Genomic DNA, 20255 nt, shown 5'->3' on the forward strand with positions numbered 1-20255 from the left:
GCGTCGACCGGGATCGGGTTTCACACGCCGCGGCTGCCCTGGCCTCAGTGGACTTTCCTCACATACAAGGCCGCAGTCTGCGCTCAAATGACGCGGTAACCCCATGCTACGTCTCGCGTTCACCTCACCTCAACACCACGTCCCTGCTCCTGCGCCACAGCTGACACATCCGCCCCACGCATCCGTCCCTACCCGCCAGTCTTCACTCGTCGTCCTCGTCCTCCGCCTCGTCCTCGTCCTCGTCCTCGTCCACCTCCATCTTCCTCGCCCCCGCTGCCCCCACCCCCGCCGGCCCGGCCTCCCGCACCTTCCCCTGCCCCTCCGCTTCCCCGCCGCCGATCTGGGACTTGGCCATGTCTGCCTGCAGCTTCGCCATCTCGGTCGTCTGCCGCGCCTGCGTCACGACAGTGACACACGCCATACCGCCAGGACGTGCCAGCGCGTGAGAGCGCGCTGCGTTGCGCTGGCGGAGGAAGGGCTCCAGAAAGCAAACAAGACACCCTACTCTCTGGCATGATAGGAGCAAACCAGCCATGCCTTCGTACGCCCTTCCCGCCTGCCCGCCAACTCCGCCACCCCCTCTGGCGCCCCCACGTTTGCCTCACCTGCTCCTTAGCTGCCTTGTCGGCCTTGGCCTTCTCCAGCTCGGGCACGTAGAACTCCTTGTACTCCTTGGCGCACTCGCCCACTTGCTGCGGGGTGGGGGCGCAGTGGGATTTTGAGATGAGCGACGGGACAAGGGGAAGGAGTGAGACAGGCGGGTGGCCAGCAACGAGCCAGCGAGCCTGCGTCAAGGGCTCAAGGACTGGTGAAGGATGCTTGGCAGGGGCTGTGCAGCCTGGCTTGAGGCATCCTGTTCACCCCACACCGCGCCCCCTTTTCCTTATGCCGTCACCTTTCCGCCCCCCTTTCCTTATGACCGTCTCACCCGGGCAGCGACCTGCACCGCCACCTGCAACGCCACCCGCCCCACGCCCGCTTCCCCACGCCCGCCTCTCTCCACCCTGCTCCGCCCCACCCCGCCTGTCCGCGCCACTCTCACCGCCAGCATCTCCTCCATGCCCTCGCCCGTCAGCGCCGACACGCCCACCGCGCGCATGTTGGCGTAGAACGAGTCCAGCACCAGCGCCAGCGAGCGCGACAGCGTGGCCGCATAGGAGGAGTCAGCCTGCGGGGCGCGAGGGTGGGAGGTCGGGAGCGGGAGGTCGGGTCAGGCGGGCGGGCGGCGGCGGCGAAGTGGCGGCTGAGCTGCCGGCTGCGTCCAGGGCATCTTTGCAAGTTTGGATGCCGCCCGAACGGGCTAAGCAGGGCGGGGCCAAGACGTTTTGCGGGCTTGGCAAGGCAAAGCGGGACGTGGTTCAGCTGTATACGGGCGTACGAAGCGTAAAAGCATGTGGGCACGCGGTGCGGTGTAGCCCGCCCGGTTTAGAGTTGCGTGCGCGGCCCCACCTCCAGCGCCGCTGTGTAGGCGTCGAAGTCCTTCATCCAGTCCAGTGCAAACTCGTGGCGCGCCACGTCCACCTTGTTGAAAAGCTGTGTTGGGGGGAAAGAGGGCGGGGAGAGCGCGGGCAGGCATACACACGCGTGACGCACGTGCACGGAAGGAGGATTTATACACGGCATGCATATACTGGTGATGTTGATGCCGTACGGAGCCAAGGTGCAGAGGTCAGGAGGACGGAAGGAGGACGCCACCTGTGCAATGTGCCACTATACGACAGAGCGAGAGGCCAACGGCGTGCATTCTACCCGCACAAATCATGTGTGTATGTGTGTGGGCGCAAGTAAGCGTGTCTGTGTATGTCTGCACGCACCAGCAGCATGGGCAGCTTGGTCTTGTACAGGATGGAGCAGGCCTGCAGGGGGCGGTGGGGATGGAGGTTAGGGACATGGTTGGTGGGTCTCAGTGCCCCATGACAGCACCTACACCTGTGACTTTCACCGCGCCGCAGCTCTGACCCTTTGGTGTGGTCACCAGTGAGCTCGATCCGCCGTTCCTCGTCTTGCCTCCTATCCATTCCCTAGCTCGCCAGCTCCAGCTCCGCAGCTCCCGCCCCCGCCACCCCCATTGTCAGGGGCCTCATGGCATGGTGAGAATCAAGTCCCCGCCGCGGCCCTGGTGTCAGCGGCGCCGCCCCTCCGCCACCACCAGCCATCCACCACCAATTCACCACCCCCACCTGCAGCATGTTGGACATGAATGTCTGGGGGTTGGTGACACGCGGCGTGTCCACCACGTACGCCACCAGGGTGGGGAAGGAGCTGGCGAACAGCTCCGTCACGATGGCGCCGCTGGCGGACCAAGTGAAGATCTCGATCTGATGGGGGTGGTGTTGGTGGCCGTGATGATGGGGGTTGGTGATGTATTGTGGGGGCTGGTGGTGATGGATTGTGTTGAGTGGAGGTAAGTGGGCAGGTGCCAGCATGCGAGTGTGGACGCCACGTGGGTTTACGGGGCGACGCGCACGCTTTCTCTCCCCCAGCACGCTCGCCCCGCCCTCATCACCTGTCCAGGCGTGTCCACCACGATGTATTCCAGGGGCGGGTCGCGCGGCTTCTCACACAACTGGATCACCTGAATGCACACAAGGCAAAAACACTCGCAGCAAAAAGGTGATGGCTGTCAAAACAGTGGCGATGACAGGTGCGAGCATGTCCACACTTGTACAGACCGCTTGTGCGCCCGACCCAGGCCATGGCTTTGACCCACCTGGTCGAAGCGCGTTGCGAAGAGGTTGCAGGAGGTGAGGATGCCGCCGTTTGGCCCGAGGTTGTATTGCTTCATCACGTTCTTGTACTTGACCTGCACAACCGCACACACCCGGTTCACAGTGCAATACTTGAGGCCGCAGGTCGCGGCCACGTCACGTACCGGCGCACCGCGTCAGCCAGCGGGTAACATACCCCCAAAAGTTCCAGTCTGCTCTCCCATCAATGGCGCCCTAGCACCAACCCCACAACAGGGGTGCGGACTTGCCGGCACGCCCTGTATCCTGTCCAGCAGTTTCCCCGCCTCCACAGGATACGCGGCCGCAGCGCTGCAGCCTGACATAAGTCCGGGCTGCGCCATGCCCACCTCAGCCTGAGCTCACGCGCGCGCCACCCCACCCTACCCCACCCCACCTCCCCCGGCCCAAGGTCGCTTCACGACCCCGCGCACGTGCAGAGCGCTCAGCAATGCGCTCATGCGCCCGCACACGCACCGTGTCGCGGATGTCGATGTTGGCACCGTAGGGCAGGCTGGCGACGGCCGGGTCCATGTTGATGATGTAGCCGTGTCGTTTGGTGGCGTGCAGGTGCGCGTTGATGCGCTGGATGAGCGTCGTCTTGCCCGAGCCCGCCATACCTGCAGGTCGGCAGTGCGTGCAGCATTAAATTTGGTGGCAAAGGAATACCGGGAAATGTGAGGGAGCATGTAAGCCAGTAGGTGCTACCGCGGCAGAACGATGTGTGTGGCGGTGTGCTGGGTAGTGCACGCCGGCTCAGCTCCTGCTGAAGCTCCTGACACCCTTACATCCAACACATTGCCCCAAAGCTCACCAATCACGAGGATGACCGTCGGCTTGGGCGCGGCGGTCTGCCCGCTGGTGCTGGGCCCCGCGCCCGCATCCGCAGCCGGCGTGGAAGTGGAAGCCTCCATCGTGTCGGCTCCCGCCAACGCCGACTAACCGTGTGGGCGGCGGCCTGCCCGTGCGTCCCCCTTCCTAGATGTTGGCTAGTGATGCCCAAGCAAGTCAGGGCAGCGCCAATTGTGCGTGCGAGTGCAAATCCCAGCTGATGTCTAACAGATGCTGGTTCCGTGTAGTGTTCCTGGGAAGTGTAATCTATTTTATGTTTTTCACTCTGCAACAAAGGTTGTAATAAGCAAGTAGGGGCTAGCTGGCGCCGAGAAAAATAAAACTGCATCGGGCTCGTTCCATTCCGGTCTCTCAGGCTCAGTCATCCCCGGCCCGCGAGCGGTACACCAGTGTGGCTGGGCATAGCGCATACCGTAGACTAGCGTTCGGCATTAGAGCCGAGCCCAGCACCCACTGTCGTTGCTCGTGAGCGCGTGTTTTCCTCAGCCTAGGCGCCATGACGTGGCCGGAGCCCCCGAACTACTATGAGGCTCCCAAGCATGGCTTCAAGGTCACGCTGGAGAACCCGACCTTTCCGATTATCAACCCGGACCCCAACATCACGGACGCAGGTGCCATACGGGCGCCCCGGGGCCTGTTCTTTAGCGCAATGGAGTAATGCACATAGCCCGGACACGCTTGTGGCTGCTTGGACTAAATGCGCGCTCCTCGTGTTTGCAGTCACCAACATGCGCTCGGAGAACTGGGGCGTGGTCGCTGGCCTGGCTGGTCTGGGCTACGTAGCAGGATACTACTTCGGTGAGGGTCCGGGCTCATGCTATGGCATAGTCTTTGGTCGTTCGGTCGGTGTGCATCGCTGAACACGAGCTTGTCGCGCTGTTGTCGCAGGTGCCAAGGTGCACTGGGCCAAGCCCACCGCTCTGTTCACCTCCATTTTCCTGGGGAAGAGCGGCCTGCTGTGGGGCATGTCGGACAGCGCTCGTGAGTGGCGCGCGGGGCAGGGGGGTGGAGGCGACGGAGCACGGCCGCGGAAACGGCGGCCGTGTTCCGGGGATGAGGGCTGCACGCGGCTGAGGGAAAGCCGTGAGAGGAGGATGGCAACGGTTACGGGGATTGAGTGGCTGCAAGGGTCGGGAAGGGCGACGGGCGCGGAATGTCCAGTGGAGGGGTGGGCAAGACCCCCATTACGGTAGTCGCGGGGGCAAGGCGCGGTGGAGGGCAGCGGCACGGCTGCGCCGCGCACAGGTGCACGTACAGGCACATAGCCCTACTGTGCTAGCATTTGCAGCCGGTGGCCCGGTACACCAGTCATGCAAGCCCTTGACCGTGCCTTCCCCTCCACACTCCACCCACGCCACCCCAGACCGGCTGATGGGCTTCAAGGAGAACAGCAAGGAGGTGGCCGCCAACCTGCCGCACGTGATGCAGCGCGAGTCCTACTAAACAGATTGGACACAGCCGCTGCAAGCAGCAGCACCGCCGATGGCGCGGGACTCGCGGCTGCGGCTGCAGCTGCCGTAGCAGCAGTGGTAGGCGCTGAGGACTGGTGGATGTAGCATGGGGGCGGAGAACGAGGAGGAGCAGCAGCAGCAGCCGCTGGAGCAAGAATGCATGGACTGTATATGCGTCCAAGGCACTGGAAACGGTGCTGCTGGCACGCGAGGAGCTGGCGTGTAGCAGCAGCTGCGGAGCTCGATGCTGCTCCGGGATGCGTGTTACCGCTGACAGGCACCAACAGTGGGCTGAAGGTGTGGGTAAGCGCACGTAAGCGCACCTTGACGCAAGAGGCCGCGAGGACAAGGGAGGAGCGGCGGTTTGGCCTCGGCAGCCCGAACATCTTGACCATTATGGTCTAAGGAGCTTATGAATAGAGTAGGAGGGCATGCGGTAAAAGGAGGGTGCAATGCTGACTGAGGAAGGCCTGGATAGTGAGTATCAGGTTGAGGTGCGTGGAGCCGGGAAACACGCAACGCACCAGTTAGGGACCGAGGTGTTTATGTGCTGTGTGATGCGCTGTGTATGTCGGCTGTCGAGTTAGGCACGGGTGGTTACCCTGCTTGAGTCCGAAGTGTGACCGACACCGTAATCAATATTACTTCGCCGGGTCCGGAACTCCGGGTCCGGGGCTGTACGGTATGGTAGCAGGCGCAGTGCAGGTTATCAAGGTGAGCGCAGCCCACACAGGCTCCGGCGCTCAGCGTCCGTGTCCAGGGGCGGGGGGTAACTGTATTGGGTGCAGGTTCTTCAGTTGTGAGCTGCTCAAACCGCCTCAACAGCAGCGTCTAAGTTCGCCGCCGTGCACAGCTTGCATGCTGCACCTCTTGTGGTCGCAGGCACGGCTGCAGGGATGTCCACCCCCAGCTAGGCAGCGGGCTATAGTAGAGAACTTCGTCGCTGCCCTCCAGGCAGTGCTGTGTCAGCCCCCGGTGACCGGAAGAAGGGAGCCCGGCAGTGACGTGCGAGACTTGACTTGGGTGCCAACCGGAGTGCAGGATTGGGCTTGGGGCAGAGGGCTAACAGTGGTCAAAGCTGTCAGGGGGGCCTCATGCACGCTGAGTGAACCGTTGGCAGTCTTGGCACGCAGCCCGTTCAACCCCTACACCGTATTACGGTCAGCACAGCCGGGGTGGATGGGGACATGACTAGCGTCGTGCACGCCCGCGCGAATGGCTATGCGGACCATGATGCACGAACACACCTGGAACCTCCTGCTGGTGGCCCCGCGGCTTCCCTCATGCCCCACTCCCCTGCGCAACCCATCGTGCCAGCAGCCCTGCCGCCCACACAGCTGCCTGGACGTCGGCATTTAACACCGTGAGTGGTTTCTCAGGAGCACCGGACTCGGGCCGCTTGGCATGAGCTGCCTCTCATATATGCACATGGCGGTAGCACAGGAGCCCCCACAGCTCGTGAGCCCGGGAGGTGCGCGCCCTGACCGTCGCGTGTCTCTTCTCTACTCCATGTCCTTTATACATCACCTACCTAGCAATCGTGTCCTCGTGAAAACGTCCTGTAACCTCGCAGCATTGCTATGCACCTACCACCAAGAGCCATGAATGCACGGCTGCGAAGTTCCACCGCAGTTATCAGTTCTACATCCGCACTACAGCTTATTAAGCGCCGTGCGCACACTTTGCTAGGCGTACAAGTCAAACTTACAACAGTAACGCAGCTACGGTATATATACATTACGTCACAACTGCTGCGGTGCACCATCTTCTGACCCCGAATGTGAGCCCGCCACTACGCACGGCGACCGCACCGCCGACGGCGACCACACCGGCGACGACGCCGCCGGCTGCTCCAGCGATGCCGAGCGGCTCGGCAACAGCGCACTCCTCACCCCTCCCCCTCCACCCAAGCCTCCACCGCCGTTGCTACCACCGCTTGCAACCGACGAGGCCACCACATCGCCGCGGCCCGCCGTGCCGCCTGCCGCCGCAGCAAGTGCTGCAGCTGCTGACGAAGCCGCAAGCGGCCCGCCGGCAGCCGCGCCGCCGTGCGACAGCTCCACCGGCAGCGCCACCCGCAAACTGCTCCGAGCCGAGCCGGCGCCGGAGCTGGAGCCGCCGGGGCTGGGTAGCACCGACGATGCGGAGCGGGCGACGGCCGTCTGCCGCGCCGTTCCTGCCGCCACAACGCCGCCCGACTCCGCGCCAAGAGTAGGAAATGCCGGCAAGCCGGCAGCGCCGCCAAAGGGCGATGCCACCGTCGACGCTGCCGCTGCTGCAGCTGCTGCAGCTGCTGAGGCCGCCCCCGGCGCATCAGGCGCGAGGGAGGTGTCATCTGCGACCCTGGGCGGCAGACCCAGCATGGCGACCAGCGACGCGGCGGCGGCAGCCGCCGCCGCCGCCGCCACCCTGGAAGACGAGTCCACACTGCCTCGACGTGGCGGGTGCGCCGCGGCGGCGGCCGCCGCGCCGTCGCCTGCGCCGGTGCCGTTACCGCCGCTTGAGGTGCCTGCGCCTGCGCTGCCGCTGCGGGCCGCGCGCGGCGTGCCGGTCGGCGTCGAGATGATGCAAGATGGCGACGGCATGGGCAGCAGCCGGCGGATGCCCAGTACCGGCTTTAGCAGCGACGGGTCCGCCCGGCCGCCGCCGCCAGGCCGCGGCGGCGCACGGTGCGTTAGGCCAGGGCTGCCATCCAGCACCGCCGGCGCGTGCATGTCGATGCCGCTGCCGCCGCCAACAACGCCGCCGCCGCTGACCCTAGCCTCGCCGCCGGCGCCGCTGCCGTCGAAGACGGACTCCCGCATCATGGCCGGCGGCGCGCGGGGCGACACCACAGAGCTGCTGGTGGCGGAGCTAGCGGGGGACGCGCTGCCGCCGCGCCGCGCGCCGCCGCCGCCGCCGCCGCCGACACAGGCCGATGCGTCTCGAGACGTGCTGCTGCGGCCACTCGTCGCGGCGGCCGCGCCGGCGCCGCCACTGCTGCTGCCCAGGCTCGGAGGCATGTAGCTGCCGGTGCTGCCGCCGCCTGCGGCGGCGGCGGCGGTGACGTCACCGCCGGCGAAGGTGGGCGAGGAGGAGAGGGCCAGGGCCGCGGCAACGTCGCTGGAGGAGCTTAGCGCGTTGGGGGACGAGACTGAGAGCGGCACGGAGGTGTCACTGGCGCCTCCTTCACTTCGGAAGATGGGCGGCGGCACGGTTTCGGCCTGTGCGCCCGGCTCCGTGACCCCTGCCGCCACCGCTGATGCTTGCAGCTCCTGTTGTTGCTGCATCTCCTGCTGTTGCTGCTGTCGCACCGCCCGCAGGTGCTCCCAGATGCGGGTGATGTCGAACCCGTCGTCGCTGCGGCCCGCCTTGCCGCCGCCCGCCTGCTGCGCTGCAGCGGCCGCGGCAGCGGCGCCGCCTGCCGCTCCAGCTGCTACGGCGGCCCTTGCCCCGCCGGCACTGTTCAGCGGTGCGCTGCCGGATCCAGCGCTGGTGCTCCGCGGCGCGGCGGCGACACGCGGGGCGGCAGCAGCCGTCGATGCCCCAGCGGCCGGCGTCAGCGAACGCTGCTGTGCACCCGCAGCAGCGGCGGCGCGGCCGGAGGCTCCGCCGCTCGGGGTGCGCGGGGCCACGCTAGGAGCCGGCACGGGGCCGCCAGCACGGGGCTGCCGCGAATGGTCTCGCGGTGTCTCACGCAGCCGCGCGTAAGCGGCATTTGGTTGTTGCAGCTGCAGCAGCTGCTGCTGCGGCTGCGCCTGCCGGTCTGGCGGGGGTAGCTCTGACATCATTGAGCTGATGTCCGCAGTGGCCCGACTGCTGGCACCCCACACCGCCCCACCGCCTTCCGCACGTGCGCTTGGTGCACCACCACCACCCGCCGCGGCCGCGGCCTCACCCACCATGCCGCCGCCAGACTGCAGCTGCGGTCGCTGCCGAGGCGACGGCGAGCCCATCTCACTGCTGTGACGCGGCAGCGGCGACGGCGCGGCAGAGTGTGTGGTAGACGGCGGGCCTGAGGTAACACCGGTGGGCCCCAGCCCCGTCCACGGCATCGCTGCCGCCGCGGAGGCGCCGCCGCCGGACGATGAGTTCAAAGGCCCCGGCGACGGTAGCGGCGAGGGCAGGAACATGCCGCCGGTCCGGCCGGCAGCGGCCAGCGACGCCGGCGGCTGCATGCTCAGTGAGCCGCTGTAGGAGGAGCGAGGCCGGCGGGCGGAGGAGCCGGAGACACTGGTGCCTGCACCAGATGCCGCGGCAGCTCCGCTGCTGGATGCTTGCGGCCCCGCCGCCGGCAGCGGTGGCGGCCGTACGACGGCCATGTCAAGTGGCGGCGGCCTGGCAAGGCCGCCGGCAGGCGAGGCCGCCGGCGGCGACAGCTGCCCGGAAGGCTCCAGGGTTGCTGGCCGCAGTGTGCTGATGCTGAAGCCGCCCGGCTCTGACGCCGCGACACCGGCGCCACCGCCGACTGCCGCGGCACCCGGCGTGGCGCCGGTGCTGGCCGCTCCACCCCCGCCGCTGTTGCCAGCTGCCGCCACCGCCGCTGTGGCTGCCGACATGAAGGCGCTGCTGGAGGCGGAGCGCTGCGACCTGGAACTGAAGCTGGCGGCAGCGTGAGCGGCGGGACCGGCAGGCCGGGACCCGTCCTGATGGGGCACAGCGACCACCGCCACAGCCCGGGGCCGCGCCGCGGAACCGTCCATAGACATGTGCCTCGCCGGAAACCCCAGGCCCGGCGCCCAGCCTGCACCAGCGCCGGCGCCACCCGTTGCCGCCGAGGAGCCGCCTGCCCCGGAGTACAACCCCTGGCTGGCACGTGACGCCGCCACTGCTGCCGCCGCCGCTGCAGGCTCGGGGTCGCCCCATCGGAACGGACCCGCTGGCAGGGAGTCGAGGTCTACGCCCCACGACGCCTCGTCGTACACGTCCGCGCTGTCGAGGAGCAAGCCCACCGGAACCGGCAGACCGCTGTCACCACCGCCACTGCTGCTGCCGGGCGGCTGCGCCGCCGCCCCACCTGCCTCGACTGGCCTGGCCGGAGATATCAACCCTGTTCCGGGCGCAGGGGCCGCAGCGCCAGAGGCTGGCGCGACACCACTGCTACCCCAGCGTGCGGCGGCGGCTGCCAGCGGCACCGCCGGCGCGTCGCGCGACCCGTCGTCGGAGGTATTCAGTGTTGCGGCGGCGCCGTCGGCCAGCGGCCCGCCGTCAGACCGCCGCGGGCGCACGCCCAAGCCCGCCTGTGGCCGCGTCAGCGGCTGCTGCAGCGGCTGCGGTTGCAGTGACTGCGGCTGAGGCGCGTAACCGCCGGGCGCAGCGTGCGCGGGGCTGGCGTTGCCAGACCGGGACTGCTTGCGATACAGCAGCCCCCCAGGGCCGTACGGGCCAAACTCTCCGGGGCCGGCGCCGCTGGCGCTGTGTGTTTCCCCAGCAGAGCCACCGACGCCGGCGCCGCGGCCGTAGATCATGCTGGCGGTGGGGGAGGCGACGCTGCCGGTGTCGGAGCGGCGCCGCGGCGGCGGTGCCCCCTGCTCGCCGTACAGCCCGACGACACCGCCCGCTGTTGCAGCTGCGGCCGCGCCTGCAACTGGGCGAAAAAGCGCGGGGGAGTTGGGGCTGCTGTAGGGGTCGGGCGCAAGCCACGGCGGCTGCGCGCGCCGCGGCAGGAACACGCCAGCGCCTGCGCCGCGCTGTGCCGCGGCGGCGGCTGTGGCGTCGTCAACGTGCATGGGCGCCGGCGCCGCCATTGCCGCCGCACCGTCAACAGCGCCGCCACCGCCTGCATCACCGCCAGCATCGCCACCGTCGCTACCTGCCACCGCCGCGGAAGGCGCAGCTGCCACACCGCTGGCTCTGGCTGCTGCTCCGGCAGTTGCTTCAGCTGCTGCTGCTACTGCTGCCGCCGCTCCACCCGCCAAGTTATCCGTGCTGGACCACAGCCTCCGCCGGGGCGCCGCACGCGCCTGCTCCTCCGCGCCCGGGGAGCCACTGTCAGACGCCGGCGCCGCACTTCCGCCCTTTGCCCCTCCTGAGCTCGCCCCACTGCCCGCGTCGCCGCTGGCGCCGCCGACGCTGTTGCTGGGACTGCCCCCGCCCAGCCGCAACAGCGACGTGAGCGACCGCAGCACACGCTTGTGGATGGGCGTGCCGACCTCGGCGCCGCCGCCGCCGCCACCGGCGTCATCGCCCGCACTCGAGCCGCCGGCGCTGCTGCCCACGGCGCGGGTACGGATGGAAAGGCGCTTGGAGGGCATGTGCATGGGCTGAGCGGCCCCGGCTGCTGCTGCCGCAACTGCTGCTGCTGGCCCCGCCACTGTCGGCAAGGGGCCGCTGCCCGACGAAGGGGTGCCTGCAGCGCTGGCCTTAGCTTCCGTGTGCGTGCCGGAGGCGAAAGAGGCGGCTGCAGAGGGAGAGGGGTTTAATACCACCGTGGACGATGCCGACACGCGGCTCGGATCTGGCAGGGCGCCCGTCGCCGACGCGCTGCCGGCATGCCCCATGCTGCTGCCGCTTCCGCCGCTTCCGCCGCTGCTGCGGCCGATTACACTCGGCCTGCTGCTGAGTCCGGATCCCCCTTCCGATGAAGGGCGTGCCCCCAAGCCCACGCCACAGTCCGCAAAGGTCGCTGTGGCCAGGCGGGACGCGCCCTTGCCGCCGCCACCCGCCGCCCCGCCTCCTGCGGCATGCACGTTGCCACCACCACGGCCTCCTCGCCCCGGCCCCGCGCCCGCGCCCGCAGCGCCGCCCGCGCCCCTTCTAGGCCCATCCTCGGCTGCCGCCACACCTCCTGCACCGCTTGTGGCCGTGGACGTAGACGACGCAGCAGCAGCGACGGCCGCCGCCAGGCCTGCAGCGGCGCCGCCCATGCTGTTGCTCCGTGATACCACCAAATCCGCATCTGACCGCACGCCCGGCGCCGTCAGCGCCATCAGCGCCGCCCGCACACCGGCCGCCTCCGGCCCCGCCTCCGCCTCCGCTTCCGCCTCTGCATCCGCCGTGCTGCCAACGCTGGGCTCCAGCCCCTCACCGCTGGCGGCGCCAAACAGCTCCCGCACCGTGCGACTGATCATGGAGTCCGGAGACGCCGACGGCGGCAGCTGCGCCGCCGCCGCCATGGCGACCGCGGCCGCGCGCAGCTTCGGCGTGGCCATGGCTTTGCTGGGGGTGCGGTCCAAGCCCGCCGGCGTCAGCACGGGCGTCAGCGCCCAGGCAAGCCCGGGCGTGCCCGCTGGCGCTGCGCCTCCGTCGACCCGACCCGAGCCGGAGGCCTCGTGAGTCGTGTCCACTTCCGGCAGGGCGGCGAGCGGCGACGCCGGCTCGCGCCATCCGAGCTCCGCGCCAGCCGCCACGGCGTAGGCTGAGCCACCGACGCCGCTGCTGGACACTCTGCCACTGAAGCTGGTCCTGCCGCTCATTGTGGCGGCAGCAATGCCAGCTCCCGTACCGCTGTTCGCACCGCCGTTGCCACCAACGCCGCCGCCACCGTCGTAGCTTTGCCGGGGCGGCGGCATGATACCGGCACCCGTACCCGATACCCGGTACGGCAGCGCCGGAACCCCGTCCCCTGAGCCTGACACCCGGTACGATTGGCTTGCACCCTGGCCACCGCCCGCGCTGCCACCAGCTGCTTCCGCTCCGGTGACGGTCACAGCAGCAGCTGCAGCCAAACCGGCAGCCGCCACCCCGCCTCCGCCTCCATTTCCTGTGGCCCCTCCGTCTCCAGCGTCTGCCAGCACTCGCGCCAGCATGCCTGGCAGCGAGTCGCTCATGGAGCGTCGGGGCGCGTGGTGGTGCGGCCGCGCCGACGCCGACGCCGGCCCCTCACCGCCAACGTCACCCAGCGCGCTTGCCGAGCCCCCGGCCGACGATTCCTCTTGCAGCTCGGCACTCGCGGCGATGGCTGCATCCTGCCCATCGCTGCCGCGTTCAAGAGCGAGCTCTGGGACCTGCTGCAGGTGCTGAGCGGCAGCGCCCGACAAGCCCGCAATGGAGGCGGCCGCGGCGGCCGCGCTGGCGGGCAGGCCGACGGCCGACGGTAGTGGCATGGAGACCGTCTGCTGCGCCGGGAACCCCTGTTGCGACTGCGACTGTAGCTGCATTTGCGATTGCGAATGCGGGGGCTGCGAGTGGAGTGGGTGCTGGCGGTGTGGGTGCACGTAGGTGGGGGTGCCCCAAGCAGCCACACCCGCCTCGGCCTGTGAGCCCCAAGCGGGCGGGCCGGCGGCGGCGGCCGCCGCAGCGGCGTAGGCCGATGCGCCCCACACGGCCGCCTGGTCGATGCTCCAAACACCGCTGGTGCTGGCGCGGCCGCCCGCTCCCGATGACCGGAAGCCCGCCCGCGGCGGCAGCTGCGTCGCTGCCGCTCCTGCTGGCGAGATAACGTCCAGAGCCGCCCAACTGGGAGCGCCCCTGCCAGCCCCGCTGCCCCCGAAGCCAATAGGCGGCGGTGACAGCGGCGGACGGGCAAAGTTGCCTGCATGCCCATGCCCCGCACCGCCAGCCCATCCTGCACCGCCCCCGCTGTCTGATCCTGGCGCCGCCGCGCCCGGCTCCTCTGCCCCTGCCGCCGCCGGCGGAATGGTAAACAGGGACGCCGATCCCGACGGCGCCGCGGCCGTCAGCGGCGGGGGCTGCGTGCCCGGCGCCGCCTGTGCTTGTGCGCGCTGCGTCCACGCCCACTGTGACGCGGAGCTGGCGTCAGGAATGCCCGAGATCGTGTGGCGGGGGCCGTAGCCGGGCAGCGGGTGCGGCGGCGGCGGGGCGGCGTGCGCCTCGCTGTGCGCGTAGGGCCGCGGCCACGCGCGGTCCTCGCGTGATGACCTGGGTCCAGCCGCTGACACGGCTCCGGAAGAATGCTGCTGTTGTTGTTGTTGTTGTTGTTGTTGGTGGTGGTGGTGCTGTTGCGGCGGGTGTAGCTCGTGTGGGGAGGTCAGCGGGGAGGGCATGAGCCCCATCTGCGGCAGCGGCGGCGCGAGAAGCGGCAGCGGCACCCCGCCTCGGCCGAAGCCGCCGCTCAAGCTGACTCGTGCGCCGGTCACGCTGCTCCCGGGGACGCCGCCGCTTCCACCTGCCACGTCCGGCCCACCGACCGCTGAACTGGCCTGCAACTCAGCCCCTGGGCCACCGCCGTCAATCACCGCACCAAGGCCCGCCGCCGCCGCCCCGAACCGTGAAGGCGCTGCTGCTGCTGCTGCTGCTGCTGCTGACGCCTCTGCTGCTGCGCCCGCCAGCGCCACCGGCAGCAGCGCTGCGCCCTTGCGCGCGGGCGACTGTACAGGGCTGCTGGCGGAGCTCAGCGACTCCTCGCGACTCAGCTCCGGCGGCGCCACCTCGCAGCCGCCGCGCACGTCGGCGTTGCCCGCCGGCACCGCCTCCGCGCGGGGGTAGGCCGCAGAGCGCACCTGGTGTCCAGGAACCGGAGGTCATGAAGCCGTGTTCAAAAGAAGGAGGCACGTGCTTTTAATGGATGGGGCGGTGCAGGCTGGCAGGTCGAGTGTGCAAGCAACTAAGCACACGTGGGCAGCCCCCCTTCCGTGCGGCTCTTGCCGCGCTGCACCGTTTGATCCACCTGCGCCCTCTCTTGCGCCCCCTCCTGCGCCCCCTCCTGCGCCCCCACCTGCAGGAACCGCTCCAGGCTCCACGGCTGCCACCCCTCCGTGGAGTAGCTGGCCTCCTGGAACAGCTGCAGCTGCAGCAGGAAGCCCTGGGAGGAGAGGTGCGGTGGGGGTTCGGTGATGTGGGCGAGGGCAAGGGCAGGTGGGGAGGGGGCGTTCAGGCTGCTGTTGGCTGCGGTGGTGTGCTTCTCACAGCGTCATGGCGGGCATGCTGGCAGGAATCCGGTGCGGCCCTCACCCCGAAGCATTTGCTGCGCAAGGTGAACGGTACAGGCCCCTAGCATACCCCGCAAGCCATCACCGCACCCGCCCCGGCTCGCCCCCGGCGGCCCAAAGCCGAACGTGGGGCACGGCCCCGGCGCACCTGGTTGGGGTTGATGGCGGGGCGCGAGGCCTTGACGGCGGATCGTGCGTCCTCCAGGCTCAGTGACCCGTGGGCCATGAGGTAGGCAATGACCACGGAGGCGCTGCGGGAGATGCCCGCCGCGCAGTGCACCAGCACCGCGCCTGGGTGTGAGGGAATGGGGAGGAAGAGGAGGGGGAGTTTGGGGAGGCGGAGGAGAAGGAGGAGGAAGGAGAACAAGAGGACGAGGAGGTGGGGCTGTCAGAGAGGCTGATGTGTGCAGCTGGCGTGGGTGCGCAAGCGCGTAACGCGAATGACCGACAGGCTGTTGCACGGCAGCTGCCCGACAGCCCGCCTCCCCCGTTGCGCGCCAAAGCCCTGGCTGGCGGTGTGGCGCCGCTGTCACGGTCAACTTGCGTTGCCTATCCCGTGTCGTGTGCCCTTTGGTGAGCGCCCGTGCCGCCCAACGTGGCACGGCTGCTGCGCTGGCGTATAGCACACAGGCGCGGCTGCAGCTTTTCAGGGGCCGCACCCTTTCGCCGACCCCGACCCCTGCGCACCTGCGTCGCGTCCCGCATCGATAAACTGGAAGCACTGGTCAAAGTACTTGACCAGATCCTCCTCCTCCAGGTCCAAAACGGGAATGTGCTTGTACGCGAAATGCCCTGGATGTGTGGGAGTCAGCTCCGTTCCGACCTGTACGCGCGCACAGCAGGGAACGAAAGACAAGAAGAAGTCGACATTTGTTATAGAACGCCAGCAGCTCGCAGCTAAGTGCACGAAGGCCTTCCGTTGTGCATGCGAGTGGAGAGCCCCCTGTCCTTGCCTGAAGCACATGAGTCACTCCAGCTTGCTTGAGAGTGTCCCGCTGCGCTTCCAAATGGCAGGAGCTGAGGTAGAGTCTGGGCACTATGAGGCAAAGTGAATCCCTTGTGTCCGCTTGTATAGGAGGCTTTCTTGCGAATTGCTTTGCAATTGCGGCCTTAGCATGCCAGAAACTGTTGCTGGCAGGCTGCATTTTACGCGGGCAAACTCTTCGCAAATGCACAGTTGGCGCACCCGTCCGGAGTTCAAAATTAGCTAAGTCATGTTGTCATCACATGCACCTTGCAGTGCTCAATTATCTTTACAACAAGCGCCTGTTGCGGAAGGCCCAGTTCCTCGCAAAGCATGCGCCCCGGGATCCACGCCTGGGGCCCGCTCTTCCGCCCCCTGTCCCCCGCTCAGCAGCGCGGAAATCCACATTAGACAACCAATTCCACGCATGCCTACAACAATGCAGTTTATGGCTATGCGTGACGATCCGCCTCCAGGACCCTGCGAACCGTACGGCTGGGATGTATGAGTACGGTCCAGAGGTTCGCCCGTCACACGATCAGCGCTCCAAGCCCCACACGCCCACATGGCACGCAAAAGCAACAGCCTGCTCCGGTAAACCCCGGACCCAAACACCCGTGTACAAACGCAGACTCCCCGCAACCTTGTCAACATAACCGCATGCCTAAACGGTAACCTCCTGACCATGCCACAATGAGCAGCGTCCCCTCGCGCCAGCATCCCCACCCGTCACCATCGCCTCCATCCCCACATTCCCACCATCGCCTCTATCACCGCGACATCTTGGACAGCGCCGTGTAGTACCGGCTGGCGCCCTGCACCAGCATGTGCCCCTCGCCAATGGCCCGGCCCAGCCCCTCCACCTCCTTGCGCAGGCTCTCGAGCGCCTCCGCCTGCTGCTCCGGGCTGCGGCCGCCCACCGCGCGGCACCTGAGAGCAAAAGCAAGGCCAGGCAGCGGCAGGATTAGCAGGCACGTGGGTGGGGGCGAGGGCGTGGGCGTGGGCAGAGCAGGAGCGCAACACAACTTGGCCCTTGCTCGAAACCAGCACAGCGTGGGTGTGCTAGCTATGCGTTCATCTAGCAACAGATGTCAATCCAGAGCCATATCGCGGTCACACGCACACACGACGAACATGCATTTCGTTTCCCTAACACAGAAGCATGTCCCACTTACCGCGCCATGGCCAGCCCAATGTCCGCCTCCTTGGCCAGCATGTTCTGTCCCTGCCCCTCGCCCGCGCCCCCTGCTGCTGCCTCCGCCGCCCCCGCGGGGCCCTGCTGCGCCCCCTCCAGGAAGTGCTGGCGGCTTGCGGTGAGCAGCTGCGTGGCTGAGCGGTGGTCGCCCTGAGCCGCGCAAATCATGCCCAGCCGGTGCCGGCACAGCACCAGCTGCGGCGAGGGAGGGGTGGCGCGGATTGGTGACACAGATCTTTGGGAGGCGTGTGACGGTGGTTTGCGCATCCATAAGCCCGCAGCCACCCGCCGCGTGCCAGCCGCCTGGACCCAGAACGCACAACGTACACGTGATGAAATGACGTGACACACGCACGCACCATGTCGTGCTCCTCAGGGTAGTGCGCCCGCAGCGCCATGGCCGCCTGCTTCACGACCGCCGCGGCGTCACGCAGCATGTCGTTTGCATAGTAGTAGGTAGCCAGCTTGTAGCTGCGTGCGTAACAAGTGTATGGCGGCAGCAGCGAAGCGTCAGATCCACTTCAGTGCGTGCACAGTCGCATATGTGATGGCCACAACCCGTCACCGCCCGTAGCCTTGCGCTTGCTCAATTCCATCCCGTGAGCACCGTATAACCTCAATGAAGCCAGCGCTGCGATCGGGCCCAGTCCGTCATATCCACGCTGCCCCAGTTTACCTAATCATTCATGCATCCTCCTCCGCCCGACCTGCCCATCCAGCGCCCACACGCGCACCCACACCCACACCCGCACCCACCGCGCCACCGCCACGTCCTCCGCGTCCGGCCCGACCGTGTCCGTGAGCAGCCCGATGTGCTGCAGCATGAGCGCCTCGCCCACCGCCAGGTCCGCCTGGTCCAGGCCGCCATGCGTCAGACGGCTGTGCTGCGCCAGCGCCAGCGACAGGATCATGCTCTCCAGCCCGTAAGCCTCCTGCGGGCGCGGGGTTGCGGCAAGCCACGGGTGTGCGAGCAGGGCCAAATCTACCGGTTGACTCGTGATACGGCAAGCAGAGCCGCAGCAAGCCAGGTCCCACACGACAGTGTTGGGCAATGGAGACGCTCCCGCGTGTCATGTACACAGCCCCTGGCCTTTACAGCCTGTGCCCGCCTCAGCCTCACGGATGCACCGCTCTCTGCCCCAGGTCCGTTCTGCCGCCGTCCCACCACCACATGACCCCACCTCCCAAAGCACCACACCACACCATGCCGGTACGCCACCCGCCGCACCTTGAGCGCGCGCAGGTTGGCTCGCAGGCTGGGCGTGAGTGCGTTCACGCCGCCCGCATCCCGGCAGTGCGCCAGCGCCACCAAATCCAGATAGAATCCAGCCTCGGCCCGCGATCCGGGGTCAGCGGATGCGGCGGCAGGCGTGGCGGAGGAAGAGGCGGGAGAGGCGTCGCCGCCGCCGAAGATGCCGTAGGCCTCGCGAAGAAGCCCGGCCGCGTCTGGATGGGGTTGGGATTTAGGAGGCAGGTGGTGCTGGGACGACATCGGTCAACAGCAGGGTCGGCCCCGAAGGCTGGCAGCACATCGGCAGGGTGTCAGGTTCCCGCCCACGTACAGTTACTGCACAGACAGCGGTAGCAGCTGCACCAACGACCATGCACTTCTGACTTCCCGACGTCTCACCCGACATCTTGCCCTGCACGAATTTGGCCACCCCCAGGCGCAGCAGCCGGTGACCTGTCAGGATGCTGTTGGCACCGAAGTGGCGCTTAGTGGTCTCCAGGCTCACCTGCAAGCAGGTAGCAGGCAACAGGCAGGCACCCATCCACCCACGCGTTCTTAACACGCTGCCATGCCTGCGACATTGACTTCTCCATAACTACTCGTAGTTCGTCTTTGTTCTGGTGTCCACGAACCTGTCGACCACTCTAGCACTCGTCCCGCAATGCCTGCTTCCCTCCAACCCCAAGCAGCTCTAGCCCCTCAGCCGCTCTGCCGCTAGCCGCTCAGATGCTCAGCCGCCCCTTAGTCAGAGCCCATGCGCCTCACCCCTGCGTGGTACGCCGCCTCCTCGCCCTTGTTCTGGAACAGCAGCAGCAGCGCTGCCTGGTTGTGCAGCTCACCCAGCTCCGGGCTGCGATGGTGATGACAGATTGACAGGTAGGGGTCGGATGGAGGTTGAGTTTGTCAAGAACGCATGGGAGCGGCGGAGTGCAACATATGCATACATGAATGCTACGTCAAACGCGGTGCGCCCGGACACGCTATGATGTCGTTTATACAGAGCAGCATGTCCGCATGAGCTCCGCGCCTCTCCATCCCCCCCAAAAAAACCACTTGCTCCCCTATGGCCCACCTGTTTGGGAACATGGGCTCGAAGGTGTTGAGCCCCTCCTTCAACAGCGACACGGCCTCATCCATGTCACCCGCCTCCACCTGCAGCCGCGGACATGGCGTCATGGCTCCATGGGGTAGCAAGAGTTGCGCAGCCAGATTCAGGCGTACACACATACAGGTTGCCAGGTGTCGACCCTTTCCCCTTGTGCTAGACAGGTTGCCAACAACGGCTCCTCACCGTCAACCGGCAACCAATCAGCCGCCCGCCCACCCCCGTGCCGCCTGCCTCCCTCGACACACGCACCCACCTTCTCAATGGCCGCATCCACCAGTGTGTTCAGCGCCTCCCCAAGAGACATGCGCTTCTCGCCGCCGCCAGCACCGCCGCCGGCCCCGGCAGCGCCGCCCGCCGCATCCGCAGTACAGCCGCGGCTGACGCTGAAGCAGCGCACGTGCGGGTGCAGCTGCCCTGGCAGCGACCAGCCAACCGAGGCGACCGTGGTCGCACTAGCGACTGCACTAGCTGTTGTGTCGGATGCAAATTGGGAGAAGCTGCGGGCGTCGGGTTCACTTCGGGTGCTGGTGGAGGCGCCCGCGTCAGCACGCCACCCTGCCGCGCCGAGGGCAGCGGGCGCGGTGCCGGTGACGCTGGCCCCGCGCGTCAGAGACGCTCCACGCATCGCATGGCTGATGACTGACCACAAGGCCGAAGCACCCTGCACGGGAGAGCAACCATGAAACTTGATTGTTCGGAACTTGTTTCGGTGCACCGCGAATGCTAGGTTTACTTGGTGACACATGATAAGAACTCATGTTCGATAGATCGCGACACATGGCAGGTCCAAAAACGCCCCATTAAGCGAGAAACATGTTTGCTTGCTAAACCATTCGCGCTCACCTTTCGAGACGCCATGGTAGCAATCCTGATATCGGTTCAGCTGAGAATTGTACTGTGTCTTCAGGGCCAGCTGAAC

The 20255-nt window shown here is 67.4% G+C and overlaps 4 protein-coding genes across 4 annotated transcripts; 1 reads left to right on the forward strand and 3 right to left on the reverse strand.

The window, feature by feature from the left end:
- Positions 1-3: 3 nt before the first annotated feature.
- On the reverse strand, positions 4-3869 carry CHLRE_06g267150v5 (uncharacterized protein). The gene is made up of 10 exons (XM_001696205.2): positions 3541-3869; positions 3204-3346; positions 2711-2803; positions 2507-2575; positions 2181-2318; positions 1815-1856; positions 1450-1533; positions 1043-1168; positions 606-692; positions 4-394 (listed from the first exon to the last, which is right to left on the reverse strand). Exons 1-10 carry the CDS (start codon positions 3638-3640, stop codon positions 203-205), a joined length of 1074 nt encoding a protein of 357 aa, XP_001696257.2. The 5' UTR covers positions 3641-3869; the 3' UTR covers positions 4-202.
- A 100-nt stretch (positions 3870-3969) lies between these two features.
- CHLRE_06g267200v5 (uncharacterized protein) lies at positions 3970-5754 on the forward strand. The gene is made up of 4 exons (XM_001696481.2): positions 3970-4189; positions 4299-4376; positions 4467-4559; positions 4942-5754. The coding sequence occupies exons 1-4, from the start codon at positions 4075-4077 to the stop codon at positions 5019-5021; spliced, it is 366 nt and encodes a 121-aa protein (XP_001696533.1). The 5' UTR covers positions 3970-4074; the 3' UTR covers positions 5022-5754.
- Positions 5755-6093: 339 nt separating this feature from the next.
- Positions 6094-16029, reverse strand: CHLRE_06g267250v5 (uncharacterized protein). The gene is made up of 5 exons (XM_043062879.1): positions 15792-16029; positions 15526-15661; positions 14987-15129; positions 14625-14711; positions 6094-14409 (listed from the first exon to the last, which is right to left on the reverse strand). Exons 1-5 carry the CDS (start codon positions 15981-15983, stop codon positions 6772-6774), a joined length of 8196 nt encoding a protein of 2731 aa, XP_042923585.1. The 5' UTR covers positions 15984-16029; the 3' UTR covers positions 6094-6771.
- Positions 16030-16079: 50 nt separating this feature from the next.
- On the reverse strand, positions 16080-20229 carry CHLRE_06g267300v5 (uncharacterized protein). Its single transcript, XM_001696203.2, has 10 exons — positions 20180-20229; positions 19590-19997; positions 19301-19380; positions 18994-19078; positions 18628-18733; positions 18226-18443; positions 17754-17929; positions 17357-17468; positions 16978-17192; positions 16080-16732 (listed from the first exon to the last, which is right to left on the reverse strand). Exons 1-10 carry the CDS (start codon positions 20192-20194, stop codon positions 16573-16575), a joined length of 1575 nt encoding a protein of 524 aa, XP_001696255.2. The 5' UTR covers positions 20195-20229; the 3' UTR covers positions 16080-16572.
- Between the last annotated feature and the right edge of the window lie 26 nt (positions 20230-20255).

Source organism: Chlamydomonas reinhardtii, chromosome 6 (genome assembly GCF_000002595.2).
Source record: "Chlamydomonas reinhardtii strain CC-503 cw92 mt+ chromosome 6, whole genome shotgun sequence".
Lineage (NCBI taxonomy): Eukaryota > Viridiplantae > Chlorophyta > Chlorophyceae > Chlamydomonadales > Chlamydomonadaceae > Chlamydomonas > Chlamydomonas reinhardtii.